The 27386-nt window shown below is 46.0% G+C and overlaps 1 protein-coding gene and 1 pseudogene across 1 annotated transcript in view; one reads left to right on the forward strand and one right to left on the reverse strand.

Annotated features, from left to right (window-relative positions):
• Positions 1-12817: 12817 nt before the first annotated feature.
• The window catches only part of Rab3b (RAB3B, member RAS oncogene family), a 50913-nt gene continuing 36344 nt past the window's right edge, over positions 12818-27386 (reverse strand). The window contains exons 3-4 of the mRNA XM_038334766.1: positions 24815-24939; positions 12818-13005 (exon numbers count right to left, since the gene is read on the reverse strand). Of these exons, the coding sequence (XP_038190694.1) occupies positions 12818-13005; positions 24815-24939 (313 nt within the window). The remainder of the gene's footprint in view (positions 13006-24814; positions 24940-27386) is intronic.
• On the forward strand, positions 17607-20026 carry LOC119816309 (annotated as a pseudogene).

Here is a 27386-nt window from a genome sequence, read left to right on the forward strand (position 1 = left end):
CTCACACTGAATCACGATGATCTACTTTTTCATTGTTTTTATTGAGCATCCTTTTTTTCTCCACTCCCCTCTTTTCCTCCCCTCTGCCCTTTTACCCTCTCTTGTGACCAAATAACACCCGTGTGTATATTATATAAATAGCCCTTCCCCTAGTAGAAGCAATCACACACCAGAAATAAGGCTTTGTGCCGGGCAGCGGTGGCACACGCCTTTAATCCCAGCACTCGGGAGGCAGAGGCAGGCTGATCTCTGAGTTCGAGGCCAGCCTGGTCTACAAGAGCTAGTTCCAGGACAGGCTCTAGAAACTACAGGGAAACCCTGTCTCGAAAAACCAACCAAACAAACAATCAAACAAAAAAAAAAAAAAAAAAAAAAGAAATAAGGCTTTGTGCTTAGAACCTAGGCTGGATTTCTATCCTGTCCTCTCCAACCTTCTTGCCAGCATATAATCTATGCAGCCATAGGTACCAACCCTTGCCTACTCTGCACTCAGCTGGCTGCTTCTGGTCAGCACCCCTCTCCTTCTCTGTAATATTAAGTCGTCCCTCATCCCAGTCCCCGACATCCATCTTTGGAAGCCCCCTCACCTGGGAGTTGCCTTGGTCTGAACTCCACCTCTGGGAAAGCCCGCCAAGCAGTGGCCCCTCCTCAGGGATGGTCAGGACCACTCCCACAGGCTATTTAGGCTGCTGCCCAGAAAGGGAACACATGATCTCTCCCCCTCCTCTCTCCCCTCACCATGCTTTCTCGGGCCTCCCGGGAGCGCTGTATTAAACGTGGGCATCTTTTATTAGGTCTGATTTGGTCTGATTGGAATCATTTGTGTTGGCAGAGAGGCTCCTCTTAAGAATTATTCTTAACGATCTCTCCTTCCATTCTCATGTGGGGAGGGAAACAACCCAAACCTGTTCTCCTCCGTTGAGTTTTTGGCTATATTTTGTGGAAAGACCTGAGTCTGTAACTACCTGACATTTTTCCTGTCTAAGAGCTTCTCCCCTTCTCTTCTGGAAGTCAACCCCTATTTTCCTCTGTGGCAGCCGCTCCTTTCCTACTTGTAGATCATCTGGTTTGGATGCAGCTAAACCCTATTCGAGGCTTGATCAATCAGAACAGCTCATCCTTCAGCATAATGATGGATCCCAGACTTGTTATCCTAGACTATTGATTCTACTCTATCCATGATCTATGACTTCTGCTCAGACTGTGAAGCAGAGGCATTCTGTCTCTGTCCACATGACTATATTGGACGATGTGCCTGCAGCAGTCAGGAAATAAAGCCACCCCAGAGGAGAGTGGCACTAAGACATAGATAATTGTTACAATATAACTTAATCATTTTGTTCCAGCAATGTCTAAAGCCAGATAGATATGCCCACTGGATCTTATATGAGCTAACAGATTCTCCTCTTGTGATTGGTAAGCAAGTGCTTATATTTTTTGCAATGAAAAGAATTACCTTTTTAAGATAAAACAATATTATTTCTCTCTGTATGCATATGAATAGGCACATGAGTCACAGTGAACATGCAGAGGCCAAAGGACAACTTTTGGGACTCGGTTCTCCCCTTCCACCTTGTGGGTTCTGAGGACTGAACTCAGGTCATTAGAGGTGGCAGCATGTGCCTTTAATCACTGAAGCATCTCTCTGGAAAGAGTTGTGACTGCATCCAGTAACCAATGCTTCTACTATCTCTGCTCTATCCTTCTGGAGTCCTGTGTCCATCTGGTTCACCAAGGTCTGCAAAATGAGGAGGCATTAACCAGGATAAAGAAATGGATAGGGCCCCCATAAAGAAATGGATAAGGCCCCATGACACCAGAAGAGGTTGGAGCAAATCTGATGCCTGCTTAGAGTCATACAAGTGAGTGAGAAGCAGGTGGCTGAAGGTAAGTAGAAGGCACCATCTGCATTTTTCTGGAGTAACCAGTTCTGTGTTTTCTGTTTCACTTTCCCGTGAGCTCCCCCACTTTCCAGCTTAGAACCCTGCTCTATGGAAGTTAATATTCATCTAGGCTACCGGAGGCAGACACCAATACTTACCCTCTACCTCCTCTGCTCAGGAGTACACGGATATAACGGGCGTCCCGGCGGGCTCTCTAAGTGCTCTTGCATCAAGAAGACTTCCCTCGTTGTTAAGAGTCAGCACTGACCACCCATCTTCCCTCTTTGAGTCCATCAGGATCTTTCTGTGTTTCACCCTGACTTTTGTTGCTTTATACTGGGCTTATTTTCACGATTTCCATTTAGGGTCTCTGAAGAAGGCAAGGGTTGCGCATGCGCGCGCATGTGCGTGCGTGCGTGCGTGCGTGCGTGCGTGCGTGCGTGCGCGTGTGCGGGTGTGTGTGTATCTATCTTCAGGAGTGTATGTGTACTTGTGTGTGGGTGCCCTCCAAGGCCAGAAGAGGGCATCAGATCCCCTAGAACTAGAGTTCCATGTGCTTGCGAGCTATCCAACCTGGATGCTGAGAACCAAGCTGAGATCCTCGGCCAGCGTAGTAAGATGCTCATAATGCTGAGTCATTTCTCCAGGCCCCCACCAAACAAACGGAGGTGCCATCCACAGATATTTGCAAATGGAATTTTCCGCTTCCATATTGCTTATGCTGCTGTATACCCATCGCCTCTTGGTATTTGTACAAACTCAGAACACCATGTAACATTATCTATTTCACATTCGCTGAGGAGAGGTGCAGAATTTTAAAGAGAGTAAACACAGAATTTTAAAGCGTTAACATCTTAGCTAGCATCTGATTCGGAGAGACATGGGGGCTCATACTCCTTTCTCTGCTCGTTTCTATACAGGGATGACTGCAGTTTTTGCTAATTGCTTCTCCTGAGGAATTCTGCTCAGACTGTTGTGGTGCAGCTCCTAAGCTGGCATGAGACCAGCCTGGTCCCTGGTTGAATAAATTAACAGAGGCAATCAGGGGAATTGAAGATGGCCTGCAAACTAGGTGAGGCAGTATTTCTCTGTGACTGCAGACTGGCTCTGTGATGCCAAGAGACCTCTGTTGCTCAATTCTGCCTGGGGATTTAATTTTGAGGGTAGTGAGGGGATGTGTTCCTCTTCTTTCCCGTGACCACAGAGGAAGGCATATGTAAGACAGAACCGATGCCTGCCATCTTCTCCAGTTCTATCCAATCGGCAGAGTTCAGGATCGGGGGTACCTGATGTTGCAGGGGAGATTCGACTTTGTTCTGAAACCACCCAAGCAATCTGCCAGAGTCACTCTATCTTGAGTAGGTTGCTTCATAGATACAGACCTCGGTTTTCCTCATCTGAGTACCGGGAATAATAAAACCCAGACCATACAGTTGTGCCAAAGACCATCAGGGCTTGGGGAATAAAGTGCTCCAAGCATGTCATCTAACCGTAGTGACTGTGGAGTCTCCTGTCTGTTCCTTCACAACAGCTCGCTGCTCTGTTCACCCAACCCCCAGCACACAGGGTTTCTTCTCCACCCTCCTCAGCTTTTAGCTGACCTTGACAGTTCTAGTTCCATTCTTATGGCCAAAATATGTACTAGGAGTTTGAGCGTGAAGGAGATGAGAGGAGGTCACTGGAAATGATCCAAGAGGGATTCATGCAGTTCTGTTCTGGGGCGAATACGTTCCTTCTTCAACCCTACACAACATGTGAGGCCTTACTTTTTGTTTGGTTTTGTTGAAGCAGGATCTTATGCATACCACTGCATCTAACTTCTTATTTTATTTTTTTAAACATGATTTCCTGGACTCGAACTCATAGATAGTTAGGGTTTGACTGCAAGGTCTTTCACCTGCTGAGCTATCTCACTCACCTGAAAGAGGACGTGTTTGACACACTCTTCAGTCAGGCACCTGATGGTGGCCTGGCCCTTTTGGGGGGCCCAACAGTGTCATATAAAAGAACTGCTTAAGCCATATTCCCTGACCCTCTTCCTTTTTTCTGACTGTAATCTGCCCTGACCACTTCCTAATTCCAGGCTCCATTTCCTACTTTCAATCCGCTATTCTGCCTATTCTGCCCCTCCACGTGTGGTGTTCCATCAGCCCTTGTCAGACTATGGTCCTTCGTGCCCTTATGAAGATATGGAACTAGATTTGTCTCCCTGTCACTGCCTGGCTGGGGTGACGTTCTGTGGGCAGTATCACACATCTGTGTGGCCAGGGTGACATTTTGTGGACAATATCACATCTGTGTGGCCAGGGTGACGTTCTGTGGACAGTATCACACATCTGTGTACCAGGCTCCCCAGTAAGGGCTTTACCCTCATTCTCAGTGAGTCATCTCACCGCCCTATGAGGTGGATAGTCATCTTCCATAGCAAGTAATAAAACTCTAAAATCACAAAACAGGGGATTAAAAAAACCCCAAGGATTGAATTTGGATCTATCAGACTGCCAGCCCTCCGTGCTTAACTCTTCTTCCACAGCCCCCCCCTTGGACTCCATCCTGAGCTCTGGTGTTTAGAGGAATTTAAAGATAATTTAGTGTACACCAATATCACCTCCCTTGGTTTCCAAGCTTCTCGTTGTATGGCAGACTTTGTCCTCAGAAAGATCTTTCCCAACTCTGGCTGACACACGTGTTGCTCAATATATTAAGGCTTCCTTGAATTGGAATGTATTTCTGGCTCTTAAACACAGCTGCCAGCCACCCCTTCTCAAGCGCACGAGCCTGTGCTCCAGGCTCAGCATCTCCTCGGAGATGTTTGTCTTTTCTCTTCCTCTGCTGCCCTTGAGGCACCTCTGTCTTAGGATAGTCAGGCATGGGTCCCCCAGCCTCAGGAAGCAGACCTCCTAGCCTGGGTGAACGACAGGGGATCACACACGCTCACATGTTCTTAGCATGCCCTGGAAGAAGGGAGGCTTTCCTAATGAAAGGCTCCTGCCAACATTGTTTTCTACTTGCAGCTCTTACAGAAAATGGGCGTGGAATCAAAGTGCATTGGCGCCAAGAGGGACCACAAAAACCATCTGGTCCACGCTCCTGAAGCCCAGAGATAGGGAGTGATTTAACCAAGGTACCACAGCCTATTATCTTTATCCCAGCCCATCGTTGAGCCTAGGAGAGGATGCATTAGGAACCGAAGGGCACCAGGAATCCAATCATGCTCCTCGGGGACTCGCTGATTGCTCTGCTTTCCTTTGCCATTTCTAGCTATGTCTCCTCTATGAGATTTTCTATTTAGGCTTCGCCATTTGGCCACGTCAAAATGATAGATGTAAGTAGGCAAAATAGCATACATGACATACCCAGCCTGGTCAGTGGCGGGTTCTCACAGTGGTGTATATCACTGAGAGGCTTGAGAAATAGAAACAGATGTGGAGAAAGGAGTGGGGTGGTAGGGAAAAGAGAATAGAGGAGATTTCTTGAAAGACCTAGGTTGGGTTTTTGTTTGTTGTTTTCTCTTGTTTTTGAGACAGGGCCTCATGTGTCAAAGTTTGGTTTCTAATTCACTGTGTAACGGAGAATGCCCTTGATGCCTCCTGCCTCCACCTCCCTAGTGCTGGCATTATAAGTGTGCACTGCCATTACCACCAGTCTTTGCAGTGCCGTGAATGGAACTCAAGGCCTCGTGCCTGCTAGGTAAACCCTCTACAACTAAAACTACAACCCCAACTGCATCCCCCAAACCTAGCTTGTAAAAATTAGAAATTTATCCTTTCAACCTGGAATGTAGGGAAGGGGGGGAAACTGAGAACCGGAGAATAAGCGATGCATTTTCGGTCTTCATAAGAACCTCACACCAATGGGCAGAGCCAAGTAGGGCTTTAGGCAAAGGATACAACTGAGGGCTGGGGAGGTTGCTCAGTGGCATAGGGCTTGACACATAGTGTGAGAACCTGTGAGTCTCTAGCACTCATGTGAAAAGCTGGACCGGAGTGAGATAACTGTGTGCACAGAACGATGGGCTTTGAACTATGTGGTAGCTCTCTGTGAGGGCAGGACATTAGCACCAAATCCAATGAAGAGATATGGACAAATGAGATATTTTAGAAGGACTTGCTGCTGGATTAGATATTGAGACTTTGAAAAGGGAGAAGTGGGGAAATGAGGATGACCCTTAAGTTTCTGTGGATAATTGGGACCAAACACAACCAGGACAGAGTCAAAATCCAACCTGGATGTGTTAAGTTTAAGACATGGAAATGCCTGTGCACTTGGGCATATAGACTCTTGCCAAAGCTTGGCATTTGACCCTCAAACTAGATGAGTGTTCCAGGAGGGAGGGTATAGCTTGAATAGAGGGCCCAGCTTTTCTGGGAGCCATCTTTTCTGTATATTCTAAATATTTGGCCAGTCTCCTGGCCAGGTTTTTCAGCAGGAATCTCAACCACTCTACAGTGAGTCCCGCGGAATGGTTCAGTGAAGCAGTGACCTGCTTGACATGAGCAAGACTTCTCTATCCAGATGTGTCTTCTTGGGGCTGGAAAGATGGCTTAGCCCTTAAGAGCACTGGCTGCTCTTTCAGAGGACCTGGGTTCAATTCCCAGCATCGACACGGCAGGTCACAACTGTCTGTAACTCCTATTCCAGGGGATCCAATGCCCTTATACAGAAATACATGCAGGCAAAACACCAATACATATGAAATAAAAATAAATCATAAAAAGGTTTAGATAGGTCTTCCTCCAAAGTAGACTGTTTGGACAAACAGCAGATGATAAGTCTGCCCTGATCTGAGCCATTTTGACATTTCTGTTTGGGGATAGCTATAGAGAGACATGGTTTAAGGTCCCTTAGAAAACTTAGAAAAATTCCATGTGGTAGACTGAAGTTTTTCTGACATTATTTTATGGCTCCTCCCATTAAGAGATGGCACCCATCTCTTCACCTCTTAAAATTGAGTTTAGCACCTGGATGGTAGCATGCACCTTTAATCTCAGCACTCGGGAGGCAGTGGTAGGCAGATCTCTGTTAGTTCAAGGCTAACCTCATCTAAAAATTGAATTCCAGGACAGACAGAGCTGTTACACAGAGAAACCCTGTCTTGGAAAAAACAAAGAACAAAACAACAACAACAAAAACTAAGCTTAGCCATGTGGGTCAAATTAATCAGTGGGACATTAGGAAATGGAATACAGACGGGGGCTTAACAGGTGTGTCATCTGCATTAGAATGTGATCTCTTACCACCAAGAAAGCTTCTGCCCATGCATGAACAATCTGGGTGGCCTTGTAGAAGATGGAGAGAGGCCTAGCTGACTACCCTAGTCACTTGAGCTGGGACCTTACACAAACAGAGGAAAAAAAATTCAGAGACCATCGAGCTTCAGCCAACATGGTGAGTCCCAAGAAAAAACATGCTTGTTCTCTTTAGCCATCAAAGAATGTGAGTGTGTGTGTGAGTGTAACGTGTGTCTGAGTGTGTGGGAGTAGGTGCAGGGATGTGCATATGTGTACGAGTGTGTGTGTGAATATGGAGTGTGTATGTATATGTGGATGTGTGTGGAGAGAGAGAGAGAGAGAGAGAGAGAATAGGGATTGTGCATGTAGGGAGCAGACATAGGACCTTGATATCACTATATTTACTATATCACTGACTAATTGCCTCAGCCAAAGCCATTAAGTTTTTTTTGTTTTGTTTTGTTTAATTTGGGGGTTGTGTTTGAGACAGGGTCTTACTCTATAGCTCAAACTGGCCTGGAACTCATTATGTAGCAATCCTCCTGCCTCAGCCTCCCAGTTGCTGAAGTTACAGGTGTGATCAGCTATTCCTGGATGGCATGAAGTTTTGAAGGGATTTGTCAGTTTCTCAAAAACAAATAAAACAACACCGGAACAGTGAACTATCAACCCTGCCGGGACAGATGCTCATCCCACTCTCGATCTTTCTGGAAGACTTGTGTTTGATCAACTAGCAAAGGCTGTAACTAAAAGATGAAAACTTAATTGATGATTATAAAATCAGCAGCTGTGGGTGGTGGAAGTTCTCAGAGAATCTTTCCTGAAACAGCTTTACAAAGGTGACTGGGGTTTCCCCATTACCTGTTCTCATAGCATCAGGTGCCTTTCCTTTGCAGTAAGTACTTCATAATTTCATATATATGAAATATATATGTATACAAAATTTCATACACATGTACTTTTTTTTCACTGAGACAGGATCTCATAGATTTAGCATGGCCTCCATTGCCTATGGAGCTGAGGATGAGCCTGACCCTCAGATTCTCTCGCCTTCACCTCCTAGTCTAAGGTTATAGTCAGGTGCCATCTTGCTCGGCTAAGATGATGCTAGGGATCCTGCACTTTGTGCAAGCTAGGCAAGCACTCTACCAACTGATCTACAGCCCTCTAATTATATTTGAGTGATAGTTTGACAGTGTCTAGACTAACCATGAAGCTATATACGTCACAAAGGAAAGGACTGTGTCTAATTTGCCATTGACATATTAGACATTGAGTTGCTGAATGAATATGTCATATAATAGAATTAAGTCTTAAAGAAAACTTAACAGTGTTTCTCTCATGGTTTAGTCTTTTGTATATACTAACAAGCCACAGGATGCCACTTGATTCTTCAGCTATGACGTGTAGTTTGGTTTAGGCTTGGGATGAGGAATCTGCAATTGATGGATATCCAGACATTAATTGATGTATTTCCTTTCCTTTCTTCCAAACCATTGGCAAAGTCAAGCAAACATTCCTCAGATGCTCCATGAAGCCCAATATCCAAGGAAGGAGTTTTGGAGCAGGAGCAGGTAGTGTGAGCAGGAGATTCAGGCCTGAAGGATGCTTATATCATTCTATGTTATAAAGCTACAATCACACGGGAATGGGAAACCAGGATCTCAACTGAGAAACCTTGGGAGTCATTTGGTACCCCCACCTTACTTATTCTTCATCTGAGGCAGTGTGAGGAAGAAAACTGAAAGGGTATGAGTCAGACAGAGGTAGGTTAGATGGGGCCAGGGGCTGTCCTGGGCACGTGTATTTTGCTAGGTTCATTTCCTTCCCGGCCAAGTGGGGATAATGATATCTTAAAATAAGATCTCCTAGTATTACCATTAAATATAGGCAGAGATCATTGTTTTTATCTGTAACATTTATCTAGTGTTTAATATTACTGGGCCCTTAGACGGTACCAGCAATAGGAGAGTTTCTTCTTTGAGATGACCCAAGACCTAGTCCTGGCTGCATTACTCAGGGACTCTCAAGGTTCTTATGAGATATTTTTTCACTCCTTGAGCCTTAATCTTCCCTCTGTAAAATAGGAAGCTGGACAAGATCTTCTCTAAGCTATTTTCCGAGTCTAATATTTGATGGGACTGTGTCCACCAGGTGTACTGCATCCCACTGATGCTAGACAAATGAACAAGGCTACAGACTAACGAAGCAAACAGAAGTCATGGATCACGTTGTGTTTGCAGACACACATGCGTTTAAAACAGATTCAATGCATTTCCGGCTTCCTTTTGCCTCTTTAAAGGTCAATGTTTGTTTGTTTCTTTCTTTCTTTCTAAGCCTTCTTTTCTTTGGTTTGTTTAGGAAGATGAAATCTGGGACAGGTTGTCACTAGCACGTTTTATGCACCTCCTGCCTCGGTGGCTAATTGCACTGTTACTGTGATTGATGAGTGCCTGTGCTACAATCAGCAGGAAGCGGCTGCCTTCCCTGAAACAGAAATGAGGTCATGGAGCAGGGCTAGGGAATTGCCATCGCGAAAGCAGGCCCGCTTGTCTGTTGCCTGTAGAAGAACTCGTACAATGATGCTTGACTCTCGACTCTGTCTGTTATGAAGAGGCTTGCCTCCTTGAGCTGGTTCCTCAGTAATTTTCAAAGTTGAAAATTTTCCCTGGACGGGCGATATTATTGAACATGGGGGCAATATTATTGAACATAGGTGCTAAAAGACCTAGGCACTTTGAAGACTTTGGTATTAAATTCTAGTACTAAATCATATGGGTGCTATTGCCCAGAGAACTGTTAGCTTCCAGCCTTGTAACGTATAAAGCATACTGGGACCACAGTCCTGAGAAGGGAGTGTGTGTGTGTGTATGTGTGTGTGTGTCCAATCCCATAGTCTGTCATGCAACTCAAGTCACATGGCTGGAGCATGGAGACTGCTCAGATTACCGCCTGGAAGTCAGACAGGTGTTGACCGACTGAGGCAGGTACAAAGTCAGCACTTGGCCTTGAGGAGCGATGGGCATTTCTTTCTTAAGCCCACGGGACCGGGTTGCCTCAGAAACTGCTCTCCTGCACACGGTACATCCATCACCTCAGATGGGAGTAGCTGAGCAATTTGTTGACACATCACAGACATGCATCCTTCTCAGGTGGACTTGGCCCTGACACCCGCGGCTGGATTCCAAGCACCAGGACCACGTTTATGGAAAAGAGCTGTGGTACAGAATGTTGGTGAAGGACCTTGGCACACTCTTCCTGGGTGTGAGTCCCTAATCTACCATTTGCTAATTATGTGACTTTAGGCCGGAGCCTCATTTCCTCGTATTTGAGTGAGTTTGACTAAAGTTCTTCCCTCACAAAAAACGTTAGGAAGATAAAGGAACTAACACATGGAAATTTCTAGAAACAATATGTCATGCAATTTAAGCGTTATGTCCAACAAAAACCCCGATTAAATGGCAGCATCCAGATGACTTTAATATGTTCTAAACCTAAACACTGTCTTCTACAGTCTATCGAAGAACACAGCATGTTCACGGAGCTAACTCTGTTTGGCCCTTTCATCTGATCACTGGACTTGGTGCCAGCTGGTGGACCTTTGCAGGACAAGGAGCGCATGTGAAATACAGAAAACTGACAGGCATCCTACCCACACACACACTAATTGCTGAGGTAACACATTGGCATAGGAGGCTGTGGAATCGAGCTGTGGCTGGGAAGAAAGACCTTCAGGAATTATCAATGGCTCCGTCTCATTATTTCAACTAAAATACAGATGTGTTCTAGCGTCCATGGCAAGGTAGAAACAAGAGCTAGTCAGATTAATTTTACTTTTTTTTTCCTTTCAGGTTTTTGGTGACAGCTTTAACCAAAGGGGCCTCTCTGATAGATGTCACTCCCAGGAAAGAGGACCGAGGTATCAGACCGGGGAATACAATTTTCCTCATTTTTTTCCCCAGGACTCTGTCCCCTCAGATTTCTTTTGCTTTGATCGGCCCTTTCCAGCTGGACTGCTCAGGAGTATAACCCTAGAGGAACCGGGCAGGATGGGAGGAAGAATGCAGGAGACTCAGAGCGTGGTGCTGGAGAGACTGCTGACAGCAGAGCTAGTACCAATGGAAGGGAGGGCAGGGGAGTCCCACGAGGCCCTTTTCAGTCTGAAGCAAAGACAGGTCCTGCTTTGCAGACGGCGAGCCCTGGTGCCTGCCCAAAAGACATGCTTTCTTTTTTCAGGGATCTGCAGCCCAGGCTGTCCTGGAACAGCTAATCCCTCTGCCTCAACTTCTCATATGCTAGGATTACAGGCCTGAGCCCCCGCTCATACCTGATAGATAGCAGACTTTAAAAGGGATCTGTGGGAGAGGTTGGAGTTCTGAGTGAATGAGTATTGCTGACACTAACACAGCCTTGTCAAAGACCCAGTGCCTTGGACGGAGTGCACAGAACGTGTCAACCACAGCTTCTTATTCCTGGAGCCTGAGACTGCTCCCCCTGAAGAGGCCCCTACCAAGCTTACCTAACCTGCCTCCTCTTTTGGCTGAGTCTAATACTCCTGCCTCCTTGCTCAGCTGGACATAACAATATTGAGTCTTCAGGCTGCTGCTGGTGCTCTTCATCAGAACCCGCAGCCCACCGTACCCCAGCATTTTGTACTTGTGTCTGCGAGTTCTTTGCTCCCAGCCACCCTGAGCAGGTCAGTCCTGGAGGTGGCAAATTCGGCTGTGAGATCTGACAGCCGCTGTCAGAATGGGGAAGTCCGCAGCTGACTAGTTAAACCAGGCAAACCTTTCAGATTCTGGGAGCCCAAGAATCAGTGACAAATTTTATGGCATTCTCATGGTGAAGAAGCAGCTGGAGAAACTGGGTGTGACATCACACATCTGTATTCCCAGCACTGGGGAAGCTGAGGCAGGAGGACTAGGTTCAAGGGCAGCCTAAATTAAATAGCAACTTTGAGGCTGACCTGAGGCTACATCCTGGTTCAAAGAGCCAGCTAGAAAGGGGAGACCTGTCCCTGTCTGGGTTGTTCTTTTCCTCCTTCTCGTTCTCACAGTTTTAGATGGCAGGGGCCTTTGACATTTTGCAGAAGATAATCCTTTTCTTTTAAGCGTGTTTCTGACTCAGCCTTTGCTCCTTCCACATCACTAGCGTCTGAGCTCTCCAGAGATTAGCACTGTCACCACAGCAACTGCCCAGGCCCTGTGGGCATCCGTGGTAAAGGGCTCAGGGCTTTGCAAAGCAAAGCCTGGCTCGCCTGGCTCACGGTGAGATGAGGCCCCACAGGGAGCCCGACAGAAACAAGCAGGTTGTACTTCGAGATATTTTCTTTAATAGGATTAGCTGTGCAGGTGGGTCTCACCACACACCCCGGCCAGCCCCTGACATGTGGGGGGGGGGGGGGGGCGGGGGAGGGATAGCTTGGTAAATGAAGGAAATTTTATTTTATTTTAAGGGCAGAAAAGATTCTTTCCAAATCTCTAGAGGGAACCTCCTTCATAAAAGGGAGTTTTCTTTTGTAAAAGAAATCTTCATCCACGCAGTAACCGGCACCGTTAGAGTCTGTAATTGGGGCCATCTTCAGAGAGCCACAGGTGCTGGCAGAGAGCTCAGCTTGCCGGGGGTGGGGAGTGGAGGGTGAGCTACAGAGGAAAGCAGATCACACATGGGCACGGCACGGGGAGGCGGGAGGGTGGGTCTGGCCTAGCAGGAGCAGTTTTGCTGCAGCAGTGGCGGGGTGTCTGAGAGACGGGTGGTCTTGGAAGCGCCCAGCACGGAGGGGTCTGTGTCCAGCGAGTCGGACATCTTATCACAAATGGCATCCACCAGACGCTCGAAGGCCTGCCTCACGCTGATGTTCTCCTTGGCACTGGCTTCAAAGAAGTCGAACCCTAGGGAGAAAAGAGATTGAAGTGCAGATTTTTTTTCCAGCCCTTCTGCTGGAACTATTTTGTGCCCCCATCATAGGACTCTGGATCAATACAGCCAGAGCTCAGACATGAAGCAGGGAGGCCTCATTTCACGCACAGAGGATTCTGCCTCAAAGAGACAGTGCAGGGCAAGGATTGCCTGCACACATTTTAAAACCAGATAGATCTTGGCTCTCCCAGTGACGAATTCTGGGCAAACCATTCATTCTGCTTACACATTAACGTCTTAGTTATATAGGAATAATTTTATCTACCTGGTAGAATTACTTCCATGGGAACTGAACTAAGATGCTTGGGAAGTGTACAGCCCTGTGCCTGAGGGAGCGGGAAGGGTGGGGGGGCACGGCATCAGGTGTTGGCTGCAGGAGTGAATGCGTGTGCACTGTGCACGGAATCAGAGCACTTCACACATTCCAGAGCATTTAGCAGGTCCATTATCTCACTTTCTGTGGTGCCTGGAAGGAAGGAGTGCCAGTTACCTGCTCTTCAGGTCACCGGACAGACGGACGGATAGACAGACAGACGACACTGGGGCTTGGGGAAGGAAGCTGGTGTGCCCAGTAAGAGCTCCAGCGTGGAAGCCCAGGTTTTAAGTTTTTCTGTTGTTTTGGTCCTGCTGGGGACAGAACCTGGTTCTTGGACACACCGGCAGGTGTTCTATACCAACTCCACTACACGCCGAGCCTCTTCGGGACCTGTTCTTCACCTCCCTCTTACCGCGCCCTGACAAGTTCTGGCCTGGGAGGACAGGTACCTCGAGAGTCACAGGGAATAGGTGACGTTTTATTTGCTCTTCCCCTTAAGTAGCCTCCCGCGTTATCTGTTGAGCATCTCCTATGTGCCATAGACTAAGGTAGAAACTTACAAACATCCTGTTTAGCCCACACAGCAGTCTAGTGGGTAAACATTAGCATTCCCAATCTTTATGTAAAGAGTGCTCCAGGAGATTGCAAGGCTCACATAAGTCACATGGCTGTCAGTGGGAACTGATTTGTTCTTGGGTTTGCCTGGCTCCAAAGTCTATACACAGCCTTCTTCGCTCTCCACCATCCAATTCCATTCTACTGCAATTGTGTTTTTTTTTTTTTTTTAAGACCGAGTCTCAGTATAATATAGCCCAAGCTGGCCTGGAACTCACTACATAGCTCAGGCTGGCCTGGAACTTATGATCCTCAGTCTCTCAAGTACTGGGATCACAGACCTGTGCTACTCTGCCAAGCCTTCATTTTCTTTCTTTACAGATCTGTGTGCTTTTATCTGACTGCTCTGAAGTCTGAATCTGGGCAAACCACCACACTTGTCGGATTCACTTAACCTCCCTGATTCTCAGACTTCTGGTTTGTCAAGTGGGAATAATAACGGTCTTCCTACAGAGAGCTATCGGGAGGATTGAGAGAGACAGGGTAAATTGCTGCCCCAAAGCTGCCTGTTACAATGACAGATTCTTTCTAATGCTCCTTTTCCCTCTTTCACCATCTCCCACAGAGAAGAGGGTCTCTTTCCACCTCGCCCCTCCTTACTCTGCCATCTACAGAAAACTTGAAGCCCAGGCACAAACAACGCTCCTTTCCCCAGGCCTCAAAGCTTGAAGGCGCTCGCTCCTCCTGCCTGCTCACCTCCAGCTGAAAGCCTCTCCGGTGGCCTACTTCCTGACCCGACACGGGCAAGCTAAAGAAGCGCTTGCTAATTACAGCCCTGTGACGAGGAAAGAGGCAGTTGCTGGCTCGTTATGCTCAGGCCTCAGGAACCCAGCAGCTTCAGGGACCCTTCAGCATATAGTTCTTCCTTCATGAATATCGTAAAAATCGATTCCTTGGTCCTTTGACTGGCTTGCCCAGGGAAGGGGCTTCTGCCATCAGTGCGGATGAAGATGAAGACGACACAGGTCAAAGCCAGGCCACAGATCCTTCCTGAGGAATGAGCACTGACGGGGGATGTGCCACATTATCCAGGTGGGCAGTGGGAAGAGGCCTGGAAGCCTGCCTAAATCTCAGCACAGTTCTGTCAGCATGGGCAAGTAGCCATTTAATTGCTTCCAGCCTCCACCTCTTCATTGGTTGAAGAGGGTGACTATCACCTGCCTCAGGGGAGGTACGGGAATGCTCAAGACACGTGGCGTGATTATCATTCCTCAGTATCCTTTGGCTTCCCGCTGGAACACATAACAATTCGCCTCTCCTTATGTTCCCCACCCACTTTAGTCTTAGCCCTTCCACTGTCTCCCAACTTTTTGAGGGGGACCCTCTTTTTCTTCAGCATTCGGGGTCAACCAACACAGCAGATTTTATTGAGTACTGATATTTTGCCAAGTCTTCTGCTAAGTACCAGGGACCTGAGGAGATCAAATCCAGTTCTGGATTCTCGCTGGTAAGAGTTCAGGTCATGCATATCTACATAGTTCTTAATAATGGCTAGAGCACTAGAACAGCCTTCCGAGGCCTCATCACCTCTGCCTTATGGGCAGGGAATCGAGATGGAGGAAAGGGAGAAGCCAGGGAGCTATCTCATGCCTCCTGGGCTCACCCTCCCTTGGAACAGTGACAGAACAGATGTTACATTCTGAGTCCAACCAGAGGTCAAAAAGGGATGCAGGAGAGGGAAGAAACTGTAAAGAAAATGAGGGGCAGCTTCCGAAGGTAGTGGGAATGCAAGCCCTTCAGTTGGAACTGAACAAAATGCATCTCACTTTTCACTCTGCGGGACTCAGCGCTTTCTGTGCCCCTCTGCCATCACACCTGTTACCATAAGTGGTAGAAATCCATCCGACTGGGAGGTCTCTGAGAAGGGACTGGGCCACTCACTGGATCGCCAGCCCGAGTGGAGGAGGTGCGTGGTGAATATTGATTGAAAGAGGTAGGAAAGGTGCGGGCAGTGGTGACGCACACCTTTAATCCCAGCACTTCGTGAGTTCAAGGCCAGCCTGGGCCACAGAGTGAATTCCAGGACAGCCAGAACTACACAAGGAAACTCTGTCTCAAATAATTAATAATAATAATAATAATAATAATAATAATAATAATAATGAGGTAGGTAAGAACGCTGAGGACGTGATGGAAGACATGTAACCAGCAGAGGTCATATCTTGGCTCAGCAAACATGCAGTTGCACAGGCAGACCCTTACACCCGACAAGCTCCTAGTCTAGTGTAGGAGATGGACATATTGATACCATAGTGCTAAGTGTTGGGACAGTGGGAACAAGGGACGCTAAGAACACAGAAGAGAGACCTATCTAGGTCTGAGGGCCAAGCTGGACTTCTTGAGACAGTGATGCTGAAGCAGACATCCACGGGGGACAAAGACACAGGACGGCGAGTGTATGCACGCACAGCTGACACAGCAGGAGAGACACGTGTGAACAGGGGAAGGGGGAAGGAAACCTCTTTTCTGTTAGGAAAAGGACCATGACTGTTTGTATCAGATCATGGTGGGATATGGAGAAACCTCACATGGTGAGACACGGAGAAAAAGAGACCAAACACGGAGACTTGATATGTCATGTCAAAGAATATCTTTACTGTCATTTCAAAAGTACCCAGAGTCTGAGATTCTAATTTTAAGTCTCCACCTCATGGGTCTAGTCAGCTCAGAACAACCTCCAATGCTCCTTCAATTACTGCCAGGCTCCTGGACGGCCCTTTATTAGTAGGCCCAGGTGGTAACCTTTCCTTCTGGTTCATTAATCAAGTGTTTCAGGTGCTGAGAGTCTAGTATGGCAGAGAAGATGACAACCAATTAAGCAGACTAGTCACTGCTGCTCCTTTCCTCTCTAGTTTGCTCCGGAACAACGGGATTGCTGCTGCCTCTAAGGGAGTCCAGTTCTCAGCAGAATCTGAAATGTTCCCCATTTCCAAAACGATAGTTTTGTCTAGCTTGCCAAAGTCAGCTGTTAGAGAGCCACAGACGGAGCCCACGCCTGCTTCTAAACTTGACCTCAGATTCTGTCTGGAAATTCCCAATCAGCTAAACTTGCTTCTTAGCAGAACTCTGCTCCTGAATATTTCTCCACTACCTTCATGCTCAGATCCCTTCTCCACCCCTGCGTCTCCAACATTTATTAACCTTCAACTCGTACCCTCTTGCTTCTTGCTGTTTTCCTTCCTAATCTAGGCTTAGTCTCTTTCTTGGTTATTTTGTCTGTCATAGGAACAATTTACCCAACATCATGGCTTATTAAGGTAACCCAGGCTAACCTCAAACTTGTAGTCCTCTTGGCTTAACTTCCTAAGTACTGGGACTGCAAGCATTAGACACCAAAGTTGGAGGCATATTTTGGGGTTTGTGTGTGTGTGTGTGGTGTTGAAATGTGGTCTTAGGGCCTCACACAGACAAGTACTGTGCTGATGAGCTACATCCCTGGCCTCGTCATTTGTTGAGCATCCTCTCCCATTTTATTTCAGCTATGCTCTTGTACAAAACTTTTGTCTTGGATTTGTGCCGCTGGGACTAAAAGAGGGCTGAGTAACTTCACATCTGCCTCATTGGCTTAATACTCAAGACCCTGTATTCTTTGACTTTCCATCACTGTGGTAAGATACCTGACTCAAACTACTTGTGAAGAAAATGGTTTATGTGGTGCATGATCCAGGAGATTCAAAGTTTGAAGAGCAGAGCACTGGCTCTGTGGTGATGGCTGCCCTTCAGCTGCGTTTATCTCAGCCAGGAACAGTGGTGAGAGCATCTGTGGAAGGAGGAAGATCGTGCCTGGAACCACAAAGTAGAGAGCTGGGAAGGGACAGGCTTGATACTTTCCTATTAACCCTTTCAAACCAGGCATAGTTGCTAATACCTGTAGTTCTCATTTGAGAGGCAAGAGGATCAGGAGTTCAAAGCCAGCCTTGGCTAGATAGCAAGTGTGTGACCAGCCCGGTCTATCTAAAAAAGAAAAGTGCCCATAAGAGAACTCAAAGGGCAGCGCTGCCTAAGAGCACAACCCGAGAGCCCACGTTCTTCCCATGGCTACTCCGGCCATTTCCCAGCACCACCGGCTAAGGAGAAAGCTTTCAGTCACAGCCAACATTCAAGCCACAGTGAAGCCACGGCAACCCTGCATGGCCTGAATCCTTTCTGCTTCTTAACACCTTGCTGTGGAAACATCAGTGCTCTCTCAGCTGAGCCCTATGACCACTGTGGCTGTCTTGCTCCCACTCCTAATCATCTTCATTATTCTTCCGTAGGATTTCTGATCCCAGACAGTCTTTCTCTCTCTCTCTCTCTCTCTCTCTCTCTCTCTCTCTCTCTCTCTCTCTCTCTCTCTCTCTCTCTCTCTCTCTCTCTCTCTTTCTTCCCCCTCCTATTCACCACTCTGAACATACGACTTTCCCCTGCAATCCCATAGCACTCAACAGAATTGCTTCATGTAGATTCCAATCAAGAAAATGGAAGTGACTCTTTCCATTTAAATCAAAAGCAGTTGGCTATATGGATGGTGAAGGAATTAAGGAGAAAGACGGAATGGAGGAAATCTAGAGCTCGTCCACAAATGAAAATCCTTATGAAATTACTAGAGGCAAAGAAAGCTGGAGTCATGGCAGCAGGAAGCAGGAGGAGCAGGCCATGCTGATGTAGTTTGCCAAAAGAAAGGGTAGGATGGATGCCCAGGCTTCTCCTTCTCCCCCTCTTCAATCCTCTGCCCTATAGCTAGGCTCAACCAGAAGCCACACTCAGAGAAAACACTTTCTGAAAAAGTTAGTCTCCCTCCCAGAGGGGACATGGGAAATGATGAAAGTTAAATTTGTTGAGGATGCTGATATTTCTTTTTATAGTATTGTTTCTCGGGTCATAAGCATCTTAAAAGCAGGGAACCCATTTGTTTCTGTGCCCAGGACCCATCAAAGTGCTCAGAAGAGATGGCAGAAAATCCACAGCTCTCTCTACAAGGGATTTTCCACCTCCCCCCATTGCCAACTGGCTTGCATTGTCTCTAATTCTTCCATCATGTGACATGCTTTAGCCAATGGAAATTGGTAGGAGTGATGTGATCCAAGTCCTAACAAAAGTTTTAAGAACCTTCTTTAGTCAGCTTGGACTGGATCTCAGAAGACAGTCCCAACCAACTAACCACTTTCAGGCATATACCCAAAGGATGTTCTCATACCACAAGGACATGTGCTCAACTATGTTCATAGCAGCATTATTTGTAATAGCCAGAACCTGGAAACAACCTAGATGCCCCTCAACTGAAGAATGAATTAAAAAAAAGTGGTACATTTACACAATGAAATATTACTCAGCAACAAAAAATAATGACATCTTGAAATTTGCAAGCAAATTGTCAGGACTAGAAAAACCATACTGAGTGAGGTAACCCAGACCCAGAAAGACAAATATAGTATTAATCACTCATAGGCAGATATTAGACATAAAGCAAAGGATAACCAGCCTACAGTCTGTAACCCCAGAGAACTAGACAACAAAGAGGACCCTAAAAGAGACATATATGAATACATTTAGGAAGGAGAAAGAGACAAGATCTCCTGAGTAAATTGGGAGTGCAGGGGGCAGGGGAAGGGTAGAAGGGGAGAGAGGAGGAATGAAGGGGAGTGGGGAAAATGCATAGCTCAATAAAAACAATAAAATTATTTCATATCATCACACGTCGTATCATTTTTTAAAAAGTTTGTGTCCAGTTCTGAAACTGGCATCTTTGCTAAGGGTCACAACGAACTTGCACTGCTCCAGGGCCGTCCTTAGGAGCCACACCAGGGCTGAAGATATGAAGACCAAAACCAAGAATTACAAACCTGCCCTGTGTGACAGCCCCTTCCCAAACCAGAACCAGGCCAAGAGCTGCTGGCAGAACCACTAGGATTTCTATCACTGAGAAAAGGCAATGACCAAAAGGGGTGGGGTGGGGTGGGGTCGGTGATGTCTCCAGGTGTGAGTGGTACCTGTGTGTGTACAAGTCCCGCTGCCCCTTCCCATCATTCTCAGCCTGGGATGACTGTCACAGAGCAGAAGGCACATTTCCTGGGAAGATCTGACCTGGCTCTGCCCACCTCTCCTCTGTCCTCTCTCCTCCCCAGATAGTAAAGAGGGACCTTTGTACATGATGGTCCCTATGCAGGGACCTTGAATCATGACACAACTACTAATAAAAATTCACTGGAAAAGTTGTTTTAAAAAAGAGTTTGAGTCTAACTGGGTGGTGGTGGCGCACGCCTTTAATCCCAGCACTTGGGAGGCAGAGGCAGGCGGATCTCTGTGAGTTCAAGGCCAGCCTGGTCTACAAGAGCTAGTTCTAGGACAGGCTCCAAAGTTACAGAGAAAGTCTGTCTCGAAAAAAAAAAAAAGTCTAAAGGACAGGCTCCAAAGTTACAGAGAAACTCTGTCCCCCCCCCCCCACCCAAAAAGTTTTGAGTCTAAAGGCTAAGTTTGAGTACTGAGCCTGCCCCCATTACTTATATGATGTAGGAAGGTTTTGTTTTCTGGGGGCAGGGGATGGAGCTCAGAGCTCAGGTTGGGAATATGCTTTGCCTAGCATGCATGAGCTTCTGGGATCGGTCCCCACCACTGATAAAAGAGTGGTACATGCCTGTGGTCCTAGCACTTGGGAAGTAGAGGCAGGAGGATCAGAAATTCAAAGTCACCCTTGACTCTATAGTAAGTTCAAGACCAGCTGGGGTTTTTATGAGATCCTGTCTTTTTTAAAACAAAAACAAACAACAAACAAAACTCCCACACAAACTCTCCTTCCTTTGTAGACATCGTTCTCTTTTATTTGCCTTTTTTAGCTCTAACAAGCATCATCCTACATCAGAAACAAGAAAGGGACCAACAAGCACCCGGAGACAAACATCCTATAATGCCAGATGTCCTGGGTGGAGGGGAGGAAAAGTTCTCTGTACTACCAAAGGTCCACCTTCCTAGGTGTCTCTAAAACCACACCCAGGCCTCAGGAACTCGGAGGGTACGGAGGTCACACAGACCTTCAAGTATGAGTTGCTGGCCAGGCAGTAGTCTCCACTGAGCGAGCTAAGAAGAGATAAGGGAGATAAGAGAGTGCCATAAGAGAGAGCAGCTCTGCTATACTGGCCAGCAGGCCATTGAGTTACTCACTGGGGAAGTCTACCGTTCCCAGGATGGTGTGGCGCTCTACGTTTCTCAGGTTGACAGATCCCCTAAGCCTCCTTCCACAACCAGATTCTGTGTGGGGAATCAGACAGCCCAGGGGAGCTCCAGATTCATAGTTCTCCAACTCCTAAAGAAAAGAACAGCTCCCCCTTGGGCATATGGCTCTTACCAAAGTTTGGCATTTAACCCTTAACTAGATGAGTGCTCCAGGAGGGAGGACATAGCTGGAATAGAGGGCCCAGCTTTCTTGGGAGCCTGCTTTTCTGTATATTCTGAATATTTGGCTAGTCTCCTGGCCAGGTTTTCAGCAGGAATCTCAACCACTGTACAGTGAGTCCCGCAGAATGGTTCAGTGAAGCAGTGACCTGCTTCACAATGAGCGAGACTTCTCTATCTAGATGTGTCTCCTCCAAAGCAGACGATTTGGCCAACCAACAGATGGTGAGGATACCCTGTTCTGAGCCATTTTGACATTTCTCTCTGGAAACAGCTATAGGGAGATAGGGTTTAAGATCCCAGGGTAACTTAGAAAAATTCCATGTGATTTATTTAATAAGCTCACAGAGACTCAAGCCTAGACAAGGAACCACAGGTAACCAAGGAAAGCTGAGCAGGAGACAATAGTCTTTCCCAGAGAGGAGGACACCAATTGGTTATCTACTATCAAGTGGCCAGCCCTTAAAACACACACACACACACACACACACACACACATGTATATATGGAACATAGACTAAGCAGGTTGTGTTTCTATATTTAGGAATATATATATATATTTAGGAATATATATATGCATTTAAATGCATTTGAGAGAGAGCAATGGGGTACATGAGAGGAGGTGGGGGAGAAAAGGGAAGGGGGAAATGTAATTATATTTTAATTTCAAACGAATATTCTAAAATTTCTATTTTTAAAATGAAACTAGTTTGAAGATTTTTATTAGTTATTATAATAAGATTATTAATTATAATTAGTCACAAACAATAGCTCTTTGGGGGTAAAATTCACATACTGTACAATTCACTCAGTTAAATAAGTTTTATTTGCATAACTTAATTATTTGTTTAGTATCTTTGTCCTTGTTAGTTTCCTTACAGTGGAAATTTCATATGCTTCCATTAGTTATATCCTTAGTGCCAGGGCAGAATATGGCTCAGAGTATATGCTCAATGCATAATAGTCTCTTAAAAAATATGTGTGTGTGTGTGTCTGTGTGTATGTGTGTGTGTGTGTATGTGTGTGTATGTGTGTGTGTGTGTGTGTGTGTATGTGTATGTGTGTATGTATGTGTGTGTGTGTTACGGGTTTGAACTAAGGTTGTCAGGATTGATGGCAGGAGCCTTTACTTCCTGTGTCGTCTTACTGGCTCTCAATACATAATTTTCTTTCTTTTTTTTTTTTTTTTGGTTTTTTTCGAGACAGGGTTTCCCTGTAGTTTCTAGAGCCTGTCCTGGAACTAGCTCTTGTAGACCAGGCTGGCCTCGAACTCAGAGATCCGCCTGCCTCTGCCTCCCGAGTGCTGGGATTAAAGGCGTGCGCCACTACCGCCTGGCTCAATACATAATTTTCAATAAATAAATGGAATATATGAATATTCACCCTAAGCTAGATCCTTGGAATGAAACAAACCATACATATTTCCTGTTCTCAAAGGCCAGGAAGAGAGACAAATATGTAAATAGACATGCCCATTCAAACAGCAGAGGCAAACTCAGGAGGCGCTGTAGCATAGGGATGGGTTTCCTGTCTGTTTAAACCTGACCAGTTCACGAAGACTGCCTTTAGTGCCTCCTCACGCTTACGTCTGTCTGTGTTCTGTATCCTGCCAGTCTCTAAGGGGTTGCAGGTCAGAAGCATAAAGGGATAACCTGAAGTTACCCAAGTGTGGGCTTCACCGCATGCTTATCATTCTGTGAACAAAGTAGAGACACTTCCCGCACTGGGGACCGTCTCTGAAAAAGGAGCAACAAGACCAAGATGAGCCAATCCTCCTCCTAAGCATTAGGGTTTACTCATCTCTCTCCACACTATCTTGGTTAACAGGGATGGAGAAAAAGTACAAGTCATGGAGATACACACAGACACACACACACACACACAAACAAAACAAATACAGCACACAATTCACACTTGCATCTTATAGAGCTTAGCCACCTATAAGCCTTCCCATCTGTGCTCTGCCAGAGTCTATTCCTCAACAACAAAGCCACGTAGAATGACAAATTTGTAGGAAAACTGCCTAAAAGCCCACCTAATCTCTATAGCAACAGTTCTCAAGATGGGGGGTCTAACAACCCTTTTATAGCTTATCAGATGTTTATAATATACAATTCATAAGAGTAGCAAAATTACATTTACGAAGGAGCAACAAAATAAGTTTATGCTTGGGGGTCACCACGACATGAGGAACTGTATCAAAGGGTGGCAGAATCAGGAAGGTTGAGAACCCCTGCTCTGGGGGAAGACTATAAACTTTCTGCAGACATGGAAGGAACTATTCCTCCACTCCCTGGCAATCACACATTGAACCCCAGTATCTATAAAAAAAACTGATCTTTTAAGCAGTGACAGGTACGGGTTCTGCTGTGAGGGCACTGAGACATGCCTGGGCATTTGGGCCTCAGTGGAACACAGGGCTCAAAATGCTTCCATCTTGGGAAGAATCCAAACAGAACGGAGCTGCAGACCTGAGCTGCATGGTGTTGCCTCTTCATGTGCTGACCTTGTGTGAATTGTGTTTTGGTGAGAGGCATCCATTTACGTGAGGGAAAAACCGGCAAGGTTTTTCCTTTTGTGCTCGGCATTGTGGTTTCCAGAAGAAAGTGTGCTATTATCCGGCCACATTCGGCACAGTCTCCTTGACAGCTGCCGGTGAAGAGCAGAGCTTCCCTGGAATAATAGGCTTGTTTTTTATAGTAAGGACATACTGAACCGCATAAAAGATTACGTTTCACTCCTTGTAGTAGTTGCCAGGAAGCCCCAAAGACAATATTTTGGCCTACGTCTTGCTGGTACCGGTGCCGGTGCCCAAGAACTTGTGGCATACATACTGACTAACTCTAGCTTTCTCTTGTCCTCCTCCTGCCCTTGCTAAAACTTTCTCATTTATTTATTTTATTCCCACTCGACAGTTGTTTTTAAGAAGCTACCTCAAATCCTTTGTGGGTGAATCACAGCTGGGCAGAGGTGGTGCACACCTTTAATCCCAACATTTGGGAAGCAAAGGCAGTCAGATCTCTGAGTCTGAGGTTAGCCTGGTCTACAGAGTGATTTCCAGGACAGCCAGGGCTAAACAGAGAAACCCTGTCTCAAAAAATCAAAATCAAACCAACAAAAAAATCCCAAAAAAGTATTTAAATTTTATTTATATATATGTATATATACATATTATGTATGTATATATTTATACATATTTAAATTTTATTCATATGTTCACTATAGGAAAATATATAAATGATGAATTCCCTAAAATCATGGGCACAAAGTCTCTGTGTATATGACTCAAATATAAAACAATGAACACAGGGCACACAGGTACGTCATTTATAATCATATTCTACCTTAATGTCCCAAATGAAAACTGTCTCCTGTTCTCTATTTATTCCACTTCCACATGTGCACACATACATGGGAGCGCACACACGTGCACATTTACGCACATAAATACACACATGCACACACACTGGTCATGTCCATACCAAGCTGCTCTGCAAGGAGCCGGCCCTTCTCGGTGGGGACCACCCTTTCTTCTTCCACGTCACACTTGTTTCCCACCAGAACCACCTGGGCGTTGTCCCAGGAGTAGGTCTTGATCTGAGTAGCCCTGAGGAGAAACAGAGGAACGCATTACTCACCGTGTCATCCCCCGCCTTCCCAGTTCATGTGCTGACGGCTGCCGTGGCATGCCGTCGTATACCAAGCATGCTGTCTGCCAAGCATGCTGGCTAAAACCGTCCTGAAGCAGAGCGTCTTCAATGGTCTACACATCATCACAGACAACCGGACCTCCTAACACTCCTTGCCCAGGTCTTAACCTTTACTCTTTAGGACTCTTTTCACACGAGAAAATTTTAAGTCATCTCAGGTGTATAGGTATTTAAAATAGATAGATGAATCAAACATTTACTAATAATAAATCGCAAAAAAATTATTGTAAAACAGTTCTTTGGTGTGTGTGTATATGTATAATTTTATCATTTATTTATTTATTTATTTATTTATTTTGGTTTTTTGAGACAGGGTTTCCCTGTAGTTTCTAGAGCCTGTCCTGGAACTAGCTCTTGTAGACCAGGCTGGTCTCGAACTCACAGAGATCCGCCTGCCTCTGCCTCCCGAGTGCTGGGATTAAAGGCATGTGCCACCACCGCCCGGCAATTTTATCATTTATTAAAGACTAAAGTAGATTGCATATTTGTCTGCTTATTTTTACACAAAGAATTAGGTCTCAGTTGAATTTGGTACTGAGAAACAGCATTTTTAACATTAAAAAAAATTGAGCAGGGTGTGGTGATGCACACCTTTAATCCCAGCAATTGGGAGGCAGAAGCAGGTAGATCTCTGTGAGTTCAAGACCAGCCTGGTTAACACAGCAAATTCAAGGACAGTCAGGACTTGAGAGACTGTGGTGGTTTGAAAGAAAATGCCTCCCCCCCCCCATGAGGAGTGGCACTATTAGAAGGTGTGGCTTTGTTGGAGTAGGCGTGCCCTGTTGGATTAAGTGTGTCACTGTGGAGGTGGGCTTGGAGGGCTTCTTTGCTCAAACTACACAGACTCCTGCTGCCTGTGGGTCGAGATACAGAATTCTGAGTTCTTTTTCCAGTACCCCGTCTGCTTGCATGCCAACATGTTTCCTTGCCATGACTAAACCTCTAAAACTATAAACTAACTTCAATTAAATATTTTCCTTTATAAGAGTTGCTGTGGTCATGGTGTCTCCTCACAGCAATAGAAACCCCAACTAAGACAGAGACCTTATCTCAAAAAAACAATAAATAAATAAATAAAATTTGAAGCAGGGACTAGAGAGGCAACTTAGTGGTTAAAAAGACTGGTTTTCTTGGAGAGGACCCAGGTTTGGTTCTCAGGACCCACAGGGTGACTTACAACTGTCCCTAACTCCATCCAGGTCCAGGAGGAATCTGATGCCCTCTCCTGACCTCCATAGGCAGTGCATGCGTGTGGTACATAAACATACATACAGGGAAAAAACTCAAGCATCTCGAATAAAAATGCATAAAGCCTTTTGTAAGAACTATTTAAAAACATGAGATAGTGTTTCTTTATATAGACCTAGCTGGCCTGGAATACTCTGTGTAAACTAGACTAGTCTCATACTTGTGGAGATCCCCCTACCTCTGACTTTCAAGTGCCAGGATTGAAGTATTTTGCTACCACCACATGCACAGAGCACAGTGTGTGCTGTGTGTTCGGATCAAGGCTGTCCTGAAACTGTGTGGCTGCACTGTCGGAAACAGCTCAGACTCTTGCTATGTCTGGCTTTGAATTAAATTTCGGTCATGTGTGTTCAAACACATTTTACTGTTTAGTTTTTTTTAAAGATCCTTATGTTCAGTTATGTGAATCCATGTGGGGTTGCAACACACTGTTGAGGAAGCTTTGCCCTTGGAGGAATGGTGGGCGGGTCATCAGACTCTGAGCTGAGATTATAGCCATTCCCTCCCTCCGGCCTCTCAGTATACACACACACACACACACACACACACACACACACACCTACCAGTTGCATGCAATCCTGCTCCAATATACAAGTCCTTAGGAGGTGCTAAGTAGTTCTATTTATATAAGAAGACTATAAGACTTGATTTTTTTTTTTTTTTTTTTTTTTTGGTTTTTCGAGACAGAGTTTCTCTGTGGCTTTGGAGCCTGTCCTGGAACTAGCTCTTGTAGACCAGGCTGGCCTTGAACTCACAGAGATCCGTCTGCCTCTGCCTCTGCCTCCCGAGTGCTGGGATTAAAGGCGTGCGCCACCACCGCCCGGCAAGACTTGATTTTTTTATTTGAGACTTTGACTTTAAAATAGTGTCTTACTGTAGTCCAGGCTAGACTAGAACTCAGAATGTAGCACAAGCTGACCCCCAAACTCAGTAATCCTCCTGTGTCAGCCTTCCCAGTGCTAGGATTTCAGATATGAACCACTATTCCCAGCTCAATGATGAGACATTTGCTTGCTGAGATAGGGCCTCACTGGGTAGCCTACTCTGGTCCCCAACTCGTGGAGATCCTGCTGCCTTAATCCCTCAGGTGTGGATT

Source organism: Arvicola amphibius, chromosome 6 (assembly GCF_903992535.2).
Source record: "Arvicola amphibius chromosome 6, mArvAmp1.2, whole genome shotgun sequence".
NCBI classification, from domain to species: domain Eukaryota; kingdom Metazoa; phylum Chordata; class Mammalia; order Rodentia; family Cricetidae; genus Arvicola; species Arvicola amphibius.